Consider the following 13857-nt stretch of genomic DNA (forward strand, 5'->3'; position numbering starts at 1 on the left):
CAGCAAATAGGCGTACAGATGTTTTGTTTGAGTTCTGTTCTAAAATTAAATTTTTGAATCCTCCCACTTGGATTCTCAAAGTTAGGCATTTAATAAATGTGCTAGTTTGAAAAAAGTTATGAACACCCACATCTCATTTTTGACAGTGATACAAACTGTGGATGCTGTGTAAATCAGGCTGCTTAGATATGTTTTTTTTTTTTTTTTTTTTAGGCTATGATGTGTGAATATTTCATATACAGCTAGAGTTGAAATACCTGAAAATCCATTTCATGAGCAATTTGAGTAGAGGAAAAATAAAAATAGCTGTGAGCTTAGAAAAACAGCTAGGAAGTTTGCAAATAACTAGGAAAGAAAGAAAGCTGAGGTAAAGCTGTTTATTCTTAGGGATGATATTGTGTTTGTTGATCAGATTTATTATTCTTTGGTCCCATACTAATATTTGAGGCAGAAATTCAGCTTAAATTTGCAGGATTATATACATCATATTATATGAGCAGATCATGGGTTATTGTAGGTTGTTAACACTGTGTGATCCTCAGAGTGATAACAGAGAGACTACATTTTTAAAGTCAGCCTTTTGGTTTATTGTCATCATACTGGGGTATGATATGCTTGTAAATAATAATTCATTGAAAACTGGAAGATTGCGTCATGAATACATGAAGGATCTATGATTCAGTTGTGGGTTGGACTACAGTTACAAATATTTTAAAATACCTTTTCAAAAGCTTTGCTCAAAACACCTTTTTAATAAAGGGTATGATTATCTAATTTGCAAATCTGCCTCCCACAGCGTAATGCATAATTTACTATGCAAATATTAGTACAGAAAATTAGTGAACACAATAAATATAGCTTGAAATGTGAGGAAGAATAAAGAATTATATTTTTTTCTAAATAATCCAGTAATTACTCCAGAAATATATAGGCTTTAAACATTTCCTGTGAAAATAAAATTATTTTAATTTTTCTAATTTTGCTTACTGTAAGGTGCTGTAACAAACAATAATGAAGCATCAATAGAAACAGTTAATAGTAGTGATTTTTCTCCTAGTATTGAATCTTCTGAAATTTAAAGTACAGTTTCTAGTTTGTTTATTATATGAACTATTTTTCATCAAGCTGTTAGCATATTGGGTTGTAATTATGACTGACTAGATTGTCTAGACAAACCTGTATGTTCTAGTTTAAATCTAATCAGATGTAAACAACCAGTGACTCTGAGAAATAATGGAGTTCCAACTCTTGAAATTACCAGGTATATTGTATATTAAATGTCATTAAAATATCATTGATTTTACAAAAAATGTTGAAGATAATTTTGAAAATAAATTGTTTTGAATACTGCTATCATTCAGCAGGGTTTTCTACTGATTGTTTGGATTGAAGAGAATTGATACAGATTGTCTGGACTCTTTACATTCTCTGTCACAAAACAAAACAACCCCCCAAACCGTCTTGGAATATGAACTGTTTTTCTCTGCCTTTGTTTAGGAAGTTACTGCAGCAAAGATGAATACAATAAAAATCGGTGGCAAAGAAGTTAGATGATTATCAATATGTTTATTTTTATCTATTGAGGCATCTTCTTTTTTCTGGTCATCTGTTTTGGTTTAAATTGTGTTCTACTGCAGATTAATGATTACTTATTATCATTAAACTGCTGAAAATTTCCAGCTAGTTACAGATGTTTTTTTTTGGTATTCATTAAAAATACATTGGTGGGTGGTTGTTAGACATGTAGCAAAATGTTTTAAAACTCTTTATAATTTAATAGTGTATTTATAGTCTATCAAAGCAATCGTTAATGTACTTCAAGTCTAAACATCTGACTTGCCCTGAGAAAAGTCTGTTATTGCAAACTGGTTGCTAGAGGTTCCCATTGCAGCCCCAAGAATATGTGGTCACTTTTAAGACTGAACACTAAGAACTACATGATTTGTATGAAGATTATTTCTCTATAGGGAATGTTAGGCTGCCATATACCACAGCATGCCTTTATTTTATATCTTCCATCTTCCTGTGAGGTAAAAAGAAGGTAAATAATCTGTAGACTGTCAAAGATTCGGTGTTTTTCCTTCCTCATTTTTATTTCACGCCTTGAAGTGACAGAAAAGCACTCTATATAATTCTTTAGTGTACTTAAACGAGGGTTTAAAAATTACCTGGAATCATTAGTTTTTGGAGGGGGCTGCTCCGAACAGAAACTGTCTACCTCTGGCTATATGTCAGCCTGAAAACTCATCTTCCAAATGAGAGTTGTAACTTTCTGAGCTAAATATGTTGGCATTCCTGCATGTGGTGCATCCATCCCACCTATATTGCCAACATGCAATTATTGTATACAGAATGCAGCCATGCTTGTTGGATTAGAGCAGATGTAGGAGAGAAATTGCCAGAGAGGAAGAGTCCGATTCATGCGTTCATTGCAAGCATCAGTAGATGTGTCCTCGTTCAGCTCTCAGAGGAAACACATCACTCTCCAAGGGCCACTGAGTGTCTGGGCATGCATGCAATGAGATGAGGCACTGCTTGTTGCCTAGGGGAAAAAATGGCTCTAACATCTTGCTAGACTCTAAAAGGAAGGTGCCTCTTTCACGTCACTAAAACAAAACGATTTCATACACTTTTCCTTTATTACTCTCTAGCTGCTCAAAGTGCACGTTACCTGCTAGGAGACTAGTTGCAAAATGTTCTCTGGGACTTCATTGCTCAGATTTAATGGAAAGGGAAGAAAAAGCTCATTACTTTCTTGAATGTGAAGGAGAATGGAACTGATGAAGGAGGAATAACCTGGTTATGTTGGTTTGATCCCAGATGCAGGATTTTTCTGCCTTTTAGAGCATATAAGCTGCAGAAAAGATTTAGTAATAAAAGTTTTGATAGCTTACAAAATGGTATGTGAAATACATATTCTGCCAGCAAAAATCTTGCTTTAAATAGTACTAATAGCAGTAGGAACATTGTTTATAGTGAGTTTGTAAAATGAAATGTTTGATTATAATCAAACACAGAAAATATGGTCTTGGCTCATTTCTGAGCAGTGCAGGGAGCATCTTTTTCTGTTTTGATCAATCTCGCTTGTCAGTCAGTTCTCACTGTGGAGAACTTGGGGTGAGCTGGGCTGCTGGATGGCTTGTTTCTGGGAGACATTCTATAATAGAGATATGTATTTGTGTGCAGGAACAGCACCTTGCAACCTGCAATCTTTGAGTGCTCTCTTTCCCACTTTTTAAAACATGGGGTTAGGGCAGTGCTTATGTTATAAGGATGCTTTGAAGAGAACCTAATGAGTAGTCTGTTGGCCTAATGCTAGCATTGAAAGGACTGTTATGGTGTCTAATAACTACTGAAGAAAAATGGTGACAAGAACATTGACAAATAGAGGCCTGATTCCTAGAAAAGTTAGCTTAAAAATATTTCATGCATAAGTGTCATTGAATAAATAAATAACTCATACGCAAAACACTGTGCTTTTAATGTTTTTTGCTCTGGCTAAAATGTTAAGTAACATTTTTTTTTTTAAACTGAAATATAAATTGTGGAAGGTAATGAAACATCTAGGTACTTAACATGTGAATTACTGTAAAGTTAGGAGCAATGAAAATCAATTTAAGAAGCTGTTTGAAATGTGAGGTACTGTAATTAAACTAACTTAAAAAAAAAAAAAGAAGAATGGAATGGTTTGTGAACTACCTTTTACAATGTAATGTTTGAGGCCTTGGAAGAGGCCTCAAAACACAGTTTGAATAAGTGTACATGTTTACAGCTTTAGCAGTAAAACATTCATGGTGTAAAATTATTAAAAAAAAAAAGAAAAATATTTAGTAAAAAGGGTTTGTAAGCTAAAATATGCAACTACCATGAGAATGAAAAGACAAAGAATTTTAAAGAGGTTCTGGAGGCAAGGAAAGGTGTGTAGGAGTTGCATTTTCTTCTGTTAACACAAAATCCCCACATACAGCCTAATTTTCCTTTGTTACCTGTAACATAGATGGTGCTATTACAAGCCTGTTTGAATTTTATTACCAATTTCTATGATTGTCTGGAAGGTTAGCTTTTCAATAGCTCAATGATTATCTTTTTTTCAATCATGACAAGTTAAGTATTTATTTTTACAAGACACTCTTGTTTTAGCCCAGTTAAAATAGAATATGGTGAAGCATACAGCCCCGCAAGGCTGCGATGGGGTCTTAGTCTTGACAATCCCTGCCTTACTCTTCTGCTACAGAAAAATTCATCTTGACCTGGAGACCATCATAAGGATGATGATCATAAGTCTTGCTACTACCAGTAGCCTAAAGACTGACTACTGTTTTCTTCACAATCTGAGCATAATGTCCAAGCCCTTTAGTATCTGAGAAGGAACATGAGAATAAATGGAAAGCTAAAGGAGAGATCTTAATGTGAATAAATAATTAAGGTTTCTGATTGATGATAATTGGTATTGTGAACAAGACTCCCTTGGAGTCTGGCAATAAGAAACATCTATAGTGAACAGAGGTGCACATGTAGGCACAGCTAGCTAAAAGCAATTGCACATTTGTACAACTAAGTATATATATTATTCTACTTTTCAGTTGTAATAACATGTTTTTTGACTTTTGGAAGTTTAAGGAATGTTGGAGCATGGCACCCTGTCCACTAATTCAGTTGGAATGCCCTCAGAGATTTGTTTTCGTAGTACAATAAAAATATGCGTGCATTACAAAGAGTCATGGCTCAGAGTTTCCTTCACTAGCAGTATTTCTACATAGTCAGGACCGTGTCTATAGACAGTGATCAGTAATAATAAGCTGCAACTCCTGTTTTTGCCATTTCCAAGTAGGTTCATAATGAGTACTTTGTGATGGGACATATTCTAGAGTTGGTGGCTTTTACTTTGTGATGGGACATATTCCAGAGTTGGTGGCTTTTGTTCATTTTTTTTTTCAACTAGTCAAAATATTTGCATGTGTCTCGGATATCAGAGCAAACAACAGTTTGTTAGGCAAAGCTCAAAGATGATACCTTATTCTTAGAAGTACAGATGTATCCTTAGATGTCTTCCTAGTATAACTAGTGATTTGGGAAACCTGAGGTGAGTACCAGTGAAAGAAGCATGTTTACAGTGAGAGTGAGAGAAGCTCAAAGCCTAAGAAAAGGAAGTTGTAATAGGCAAGACAGTAGACAAAAAGAATTGCCAGGATTGCCATTAGAACAGAATCAATTAAAATAATTGTTTGATGAAAAAGAAATATTAGATTGCAAGTAGTATTTGAATCTTCATTATTTTCACTGTTACATTGTCTTTAATTTCTACTGCTGTCTAGGTTGTGACTTGTGTGCTTTATTGTGTGTCATCTAAAAGCTTTCTAAAGATATAAGCATATGGGTTTTCTTATCTTTACTTTCATTATACAATAATAATAGTGTCTTGCTGGTGTAATCAAGGGGAAAATTGGGTTGAAAGGGACCTCAGGGAGGTCCTGCCCCCTGATCAGAACGGGCCACCTTCTAAGCTGAGGAATGTAAAATGAATAATTATTTGAGCTCTGAAGTTAGTTGAGGTTGCTTTTAGGGCTTTCCCAGTCAAGTTTTGAATATCTCTGTGGATGGAGGTTACATTGCTTCTTTTGGTGGCCTTTGATAGTGTTGTCTACTCTCAAGGTGATTTTTTCCCCCTAATATCTACCAGTAATTTTCTTTGGGACAACTTGCATTGCTGCTCCTTTTCCTTTCATGGAGAACCTCCAGGAAGAGTCTGGCTCCATTTTCCTTGCTATCACCAGTAAGTTGGCAAAGAACTGCAAGATCCCTCTCTACTTTCCCTCCTCCACCCAGGCTGATGGAGCTCAGCTCCCCTGGCCTCTCCTATGGGGTGGGTGCTCCAGCCCAGACCATCATGGTGACCCTCTGCAGAACTCGCTGCAGCTTGCTGCTGTCTGCTTTGTATTGGGAGGTCCCATTTGGGACCAACACCACAAGAGTGAGCTCATAAATGCTGTGATCAGAGGGGAAGAATTGCTTCCCTTGACTTGTTGCAGCCCAGTATGTGATGGGCTTTCATAGCCTCAAGGACATAGCAGATCTTTTGAATCTTTGGAAAGTGGTATTCAGCAGACCTGTCTCTAATGAGGTCTCCCTTATTTCTTCTACCTAGAATGTGCCACCTGATTTGTCCATCTGTACCTTTGTGCTGGAGCAGTCTCTGTCAGTACGAGCCCTCCAGGAAATGCTGGCTAACACAGAGGAAAAGGCAGAAGGGGTAAGTTATTAGATCTTTACTTTTCTTTTCATCTTGCAAATACATTTTTTTCCCCTACTGTACCACAGTTTTCACGACTGACACAAGCTTATAGTGTAATGAATTGCTTACATATAAGTTTCCTTCTTCACTGCAGGAGTGGTCTGCTTTTGAGAAATTCTAAACATTTGTAGCTTGCACTGAAGCTCGCAAGTAGGGGTTATAAATAGGGGTATAAATACTCAATAATTTCAATGTGCTGCAGATCAATATAGAGCTACAGGAATGGTTTAATTTGAGATCTCATTATGTGATATATGAAGCTGGATCACTTGTTTAGAACAGCTAAGTTTTCTTACTGACTGTGTCACATGAGACTGTCAGGTAGTCTTAAAATGACTTGGGTGTGTGCTGTTTTTTCTCTGTAAATAATGACATTGTTATGTGTGGCCTGAGCTAAAATGTCATGTAACTCAACTTTAGAGGTGGAAATTGAGTAATAATGAGTCTTGGTTGAAAAGAAATATGTAAACTAGCATGTTTTTGTTCTCTAGAGGATGAAGGATATAGGAATAATGATAATTCTGTTTGACTAACATATAGCTGTTTACATATAAATCCTAGTAGTGTAATTTACATTCTCTGTCATGTAATTGATTTGATTTGATATGATGTAGTTTAGCGCTTCATATACTCACTGTAGTGTTAACAGAAATGCTGTGTTCTGACCCAAATCCTGTAAAGTAAGTAGGGAAGAGTGACATGGGAGGTTTGGCTATAAGAACAGGAATTATACAGATAAAACAGAAGGAGGGGTTAACCATAGCTCTGTCACCTATGAAAGCTGTCAGGAGAGCAGCTTGCTTCTGGTATTTGTGGGAATGCCTTGAGAAAGCAACCTTTAAACTAACATACAGTATTTAGCCCCATAAAATGCCACACACTGAAACTTAAAATAGTATTTGGGAAATGAAGTCCAAGAACATCATCCCATGGATGATCCAAAGTGTGTGCTGTCCTTGAGAATTGTTCCCCTGCGAGGACCAAGTCCAACAACAGGAGAATGAAAAGCACATCTGAGAGAAGAGGTGTTCCCTCTCTCCTTAGTTTGTAAATGGCAGTGGTACTGATATACAGTGCTTTCTACTTATCACAGAGGAAAGATAAAGCAAAGTCTCTGAGTGTCTTCAGTTGTTACCTTTTTATGGAGTAGTTTACTGTGCTCTCAATACCTATTAAATCTCAGCATTAGTAGATGGTACAGAGCTACAGCTGTACTAACCCAGATAGTCGGTGTTCACTGAATAATGAATAGGTTGCTACTGCAGATTTTGCCTGGCTTCTGTGCAATTCATTAGCAATCTGCCTGTGTCTCTCTTGCATATTGATATATTGGTATTAAAGGAGAATAATCTTGTAAATAGTGGCTTGTAAACTGACAAAGTCAAATAATTGTCAGTGCTATTATTTTTCTTTCTAGTAAGTCTCTGGAAGCCAGGAATAATAATACTAAAATGTCTCGTGATCTTGCTGATAAATTAACAGAACTGACATTTGGTATGTAGTTGTTATTAAAAATGTATAAAGATTGTCTTTGAATTTATTGATACATTTTTCATATGGTAGGTGCTTACATAGGCAGCTTCATATTAGCTTTCATATTTGATGACTGCTGTGGTTACTTTTATGAGAAGAGGTAATTTGTGCATACATCTGAAGCACTATATCTTTTTTTTTTTAACTTTTTTATTTTTATTTAGAACAACACACATTCCTTTCATTTGGGAGAAGAAAGTATAACAACTCCTTGAAAATTTTTTATTATTAACTGGATTCAGTATGAGCTCAGTTTTCTAATGGAGAGAATCCTGAAAAGGGAGGTCTTTTCAGTCTTCCCTTACTTTTCATTACATTAGAAATCATTAAGGCTGCTGTTTTTAATGCTGAATACAATCTTTATATAGTAGGTATTGTTCCTATAAAACAGGTAAGTCAGCAGTAATGAAATGGTTGAGTAATAAGAACAAAATCTCATTCTGTCTTGAGTCAGATACTAAACAGCTTTCTTTGTGTTTAAGAAAGAATATCCATGTGCACTAACTGGATTTCTTTTTAATTCTTGATTAGTGTGTATTAAATGTGCAAGATTTACCTATGAAATAAATAAGTACTTGTTTTAGTGCAAGAATCCCAAAATGAGAATTTCCGTACTTCATGAGGTTAGTGATCCATCTAGCTGAGTATACTTCTCTCCCCTGAATCAACTAAATGCCTGTATCAAAGGCAACAGTGGAAAATGAGTGAAATTTTATAGAAAAGAATGAACCTATGAATTTCAGTGTTTTAATAACCTGCCAGAATAAAGCAATGCATTTTAAAGGGAATGATAAAAAATCAGAACACAAAGTAACCACGCAGTGCCTATGACTAGAAGAAATCTTTAGCAACACAGCACTACACGCTTTCTTTCTTATACAATTTCACTCATTTTCCACTGTTGCCTTTGATCCTGAAAAAGTAATTCCATAGCTTTCCCAAAGAGTTTGTTTGGGAATATTTACCACGAAATGTTGTAACTGTGTTTTGCTTCTGATTTTTTTTTTTAATTCTGATTATTGTTTTTTAATCAAGTATTCCTTTACTAGATTCAAGAACTTTTTAGTATTTAGTACTTTCTCTTTGTGAAAATGCTGAGATGCCATAATCAAATCAATCCCTGGAAATTTTCCACTAATTTTCTTAGGAAATGAAGCCTGGCCATCTGTACATTAGTACTCTTATATTCAGTAGTATCTGAATATTCTGCAAGGTAGAAGCAATATTAGAATCAGGGATAGGAATTTGGTAAGAGAAAGGGACCCAACGTTGCACCCTGTAAGAGGAAAACAAGGTGAATTCAGCTGTTTTACAGTGCCATCAGCTGTTCCGGTGCTGGTGTGCCTTCTGCACTGCAGCTGCTTGCTCAGGAGAGGTGCCTCAGGTATTCAGGAAGGAAGCTGCCAAGTTTTGCTTGAGAGGAAGGGATTTATAGTTTTATTTTGTCTTTCAGTTCTGTTTTAAACAACTCTCTCTCTCTTTCTCTCTCTCTCTCTCTTTTTTTTTTTTTTTAAACGTAGACAACAGAGCTGTACTGTCAAATGTTTTATGAGAGCAAAAATTATTTTCCTGTATTTTCCTCAGACAGTCCTATTTGTATATTGAGGAATTACCTTATTTATTTATTTATTTATTTTACTTCAAAATATTGTGAATATAGGTTATTTTAAAAATTGTTATTATTAATCCTTTGGCTGATTTTGGATCAGTTGCAGAGGGAAATGCCGGCTTCCAAAAAATTTTTACCAAGTCACAGTTCTATTGTATGACTGTTGTAGCACTGCTAAAGGAAAAGGTAACTAGACATATTTGACATTGGAAAACATCAGGTGTTTTCTTAACCTCAGTTGCCTGAGGAAATGATTTAGACTTATTTGTCCAAAACTTTTTGAAATCATCATCAAGTAAACTTCAAAGAGATCTAAAGAATTGGGGGAACAGTGACTAGATAGAGGAAATTAAATTAGCTTGGCATTTAAAGGACATTTTACTGTAAGTGAACGAGCACAAATTTATGCATCTTCTATTTGCCTACAACAAAAACGTGCTTTTCTTTTGAAATGACTAGGAGCTTGTGATTTGTGAATTTACACTTGCTTTTCTTGGGGTTTTCTGAAACACATCCAACAGTCTTATGATATAAATAACATACTAGTCTTTTGCCTTGTGATATCTTTTATAGTGCTCCATAATAACTCTTGTAAATGAGGTCATTGAAATTTGAAGCTTCCAGGTTGTATGTTAAATGCCATACCCTAATGAATAGATATTATGTATATGCACATAGTATGTGACTTGCTTTCACCTTCCTGCGTGTTGTGCATCTTTGCGTGCATGAGAGATGTTATATCCTATGCAGACGATTGTCGTTAACTGCATGTTTTCATTGAAGTGATTGAGAAATCTTGGTAAGCTTGTTCTTTCAGAGAAGCTCTAAGTATTTCTGCCAGCAGTGGTAAAGCACTTCACTTTGGTCTACCAGAATACAAATGGGTGCCAAGCCATCCCGATTTTCTTGTTGTACCATCCAGCCACAGCAAAATCCGATTTCACCAGGAGTACACAGAGCAGGAGAGACCCATCCTGGTGAGAGCTTCTGGAGCTCCTCTTGCTGCTCTGTGCTGAGTGCTGCCAGTGCAAGGTGTGTGCGTGGGCGTTTCTTGCTCAGGCATATACAGAGGAGCATGAGACTGCTAGAGCTTTTTGCAATTTTATCATCAAAATGGGTGGAAAGTTCAATTTCTCTCATAAGGGCTATGCTTCATGCCCCATGAGTTGCTCGCTAGTAGAAATCAGCAGCACTTGTTGGTATGTAGCATGCCTCTGTTGGAATGGTGTTTTAATGACTCTTGTAGGAGAGGTACACCATACTCATCTATCCTGTATGGTGCCAGGGGGATTTCTCTCAGTTGCTTCTCTGGCCGTTTGCATCAAATTACAGCTTTTTGCCAGCTGACTAGGAAAACCTTACTACTGAAATAAGCAAGGATCTCTTCACATGTCATCTGTAGCAAGAAAGTGAATTTATAAGTAATTACAGTTTCTGTATTTTGAATAACACCATGCACACTATCTATTAGAACAGGCTAGGATAGTCTTTTTTTTTTAAATATTTTTTGCCATTCATCTTCCTAGACTTCATAACATAGAAAAAAATTAGCTCTTATTTTACTTAATATGCTTGAATTTTCTTTACATTTATACAAAATAAAACAGCGTTAAATCCTCTGTTAGTTTCCTACAGAATGATCTTAGTTGCCACATTGCCTACTTAGCACTTTTGTGTGTATTTTTTTGCCTTTTGTTTCCCCAGTATTTGCACAGTCGTGGTGCTTCTCTACCAGTGTATGCTGTTGTGGTGGTTTCACAGTGATAGATGACTAAACCCCACCACAACCACTCTCTTAATCCCCCTTCTCAAAGGAGAGGAGGGGAAGAAAGTATGATGTAAAGAAAAAGGCTGCTATAAGGATATTTAATTAAACGGAAAAGTGAAAGTCCAGTCTGGAAGTGGACTTCTGCTTAATGCTTTTGGTAGTTCCTTCCACCTGAAGATGAATGCTGGTCCTGAAAGCAGAAAGTTGATGTGCAAAATAATTTTATTGGAACATATGGGCAGCATTGCAATGGGCTTGGACATGGGGAGAACTGGACCCCCATAGGATAATACCTATGTCAATTCCATAGTTATTATTCCCTTGCCATCTATAATCTCTATCTAGGTAATATAAAAAATGGCAACATACTGATGTCATTCAGTAAGGATTCTCTATGAAGTCCTGGAAGAGGTGGATTTTTGTTTGTTTGTGTTTGTTGTTTTTTAAGCAAAATTGAAGCATGGAGAAATCGTAAATGGCACAGTTAAATTTGTCTTTGCAACCACACAGCTCATTTGTTACAGCAATTGAAAGTGGTATATTAAACTGGATTTAGACAAAATAAAAAGATAAACCTTCAAAATCCTCACATTTGATTGCTGTTCTAGAGCACTGAAGATTGTCTGTTTTGCTACACAATCCTATGTAAAGCCGTGAAAGTTTCTTAAACCAGTCACATTCTTAATGTTATTGGATGTTTCTCCAAAGCAATCAACAATGCTGAGTTTTTAACCACACCAGTCTAGCTGAGCAATCACTGCCCAGCATACTGATTGCAACTGCTCATTTTATTATTCCTGGTTTTGAATGTTTTGATACTTCAGGACTGACTTGTGCAGGTACTGAGGTCTCAGAGATGTAGCTGTAGCTGATGGAAGTTATAAACAGAATGTAAAATCATGTTAGAAGTTGGGTTCTAGGTGTCTTCAACTCAGCTCCCAGGCTTGTGCAAATTTTGATTTTAGTAGATCCATTCTTTAGATTCTTAAATGTATTGATGTATTAAATGGGGTATCATGAAAACTGAATTAATATCTGTGAGATTACTATTGCAGTAATCAACACTAAAAATGATGACATTCATTCATTATGTCTTTAGAACTGTTTTTAAAATGAATATTCAGTGCAATGGATGCTTACTGAGCTAGGATGAAATAACACAGTAAGTAACCTCCCTCTGTTCTATATGTTGCATTATACATAGTTCAAGTTGAAAAGGTCATGAACATACTGTACTTCCACTGTGGAAGGCTATGTCATGAGAGAAGTGAATGGATTGAAAAAGGTTATTTTGGTGACTTGTCACTTTCTGTCTTGTTACTGTTTGTGTAATTATTAACATTGTTTTGTAGAAATTAGTGTCATTCTTTTGAAAATGCAAACACTTGGTACCTTTAGCTTAGGAAAAAATGATTTTGAAATATGAATCATTCATGGTTGTATATAGTCCTTGTCTGATAGCACTCTAGTGTAACTGATCATATAATGAGCAATCTTTCATTAATTTCCCAGATGGAGGGCCCTGGATAGCATGATACTCAGACATCATATTTTCCTCTTTTGCAATGTACACAGCTGTAATATAAGTATTTGCATAAACCCATGACCTTACATTAAATAAATTAAAGTTTTGTTTGTGCTGTTATTAAATTCTATTTAGAGTGGAAATAATAATTAAACAATATTTTTTGAGATTGTTTATAACACTATGTAAACATCTCAAACTATGTATGAGAAAAGTATCCAAACTGGTGATAAACCGGTGTCATTTCCTGGGCAGTTGTCACTGAAAAGTTCTGGATAGGCACTATAAGCATCAAGATTCATCTGCACCCATATGCTTGCATCTCCCCATGGCAATAAGAAATTTGAATCTATGGTGACTGCATCACTGGTGAATCTGTATCATATTTGCAAAAATGCCAGGTCCAATGAGAATGGGCATTATTTCACAGCTACCTGTTTGTATGTAGAAAAGTGATGTGATGCCCAGCCATCCCTCAATGACTGGGGTTCACCTCAATGTTGGTTTGCTGGGATGGTATGGCTTGTGCCTTGGAAGGTACAAAGGTGAGCCATCAAATAAATGGTTTGTTGCAGTAGCAGCGGTAAAGCCAAAAGCTTTCAAAGCAGGTGAGTGTGGCAGTGTTTTTGAAGTATCTAAGTACTACTGTAACTTGAGATTTATACCCCTCTAAGTGGTTAACATGGAGATTTCGTTTTGTTTCTCTCTGATCGTAAAAAAAAATAACCATTTTAAATTTACTTACAAGGATACAAACAACTATTGAGTTTGAGGCGGGTGGAAGAAAAATGAAAGAAATAAAAAGTTTTAAGGACCAGGGGTATAGCTGAACAGAGAAGGTGGAGAACTGAGAGCGGCTCTGTCTGCAGAGGTGAGGTTCTGCCTCTGGCTGTGAGGTGCCTGGCTGATAGCCTGCTCTGGGATATGGCCCAGCAGAGGCTCAGAGTCCATGACTCACAGAGGCAGCATCCTACCTTTTTGGATGGCAAGCTCATTCACTCCAGCTTAGCACACCTCTCTGAGCAGCAGAGCTCTGGATGAGCCCAAAACTCAATGGGAACTATAACCGAGACCTTATGTCAGCATGTGTCAGGATCACCAAGCCTCTGCTAAACCTGGATTTTAGCTCT

General features: G+C 36.3%; 1 protein-coding gene across 1 annotated transcript in view; it reads left to right on the forward strand.

Annotated features, from left to right (window-relative positions):
* Positions 1–13857, forward strand: part of RYR2 (ryanodine receptor 2) — a 416366-nt gene that overhangs the window by 125361 nt on the left and 277148 nt on the right. The window contains exon 3 of the mRNA XM_040551914.1: positions 6146–6250. Coding sequence (XP_040407848.1) covers positions 6146–6250 — 105 coding nt within the window. The remainder of the gene's footprint in view (positions 1–6145; positions 6251–13857) is intronic.

Source organism: Cygnus olor, chromosome 3 (assembly GCF_009769625.2).
Source record: "Cygnus olor isolate bCygOlo1 chromosome 3, bCygOlo1.pri.v2, whole genome shotgun sequence".
In the NCBI taxonomy this organism is placed as follows: domain Eukaryota; kingdom Metazoa; phylum Chordata; class Aves; order Anseriformes; family Anatidae; genus Cygnus; species Cygnus olor.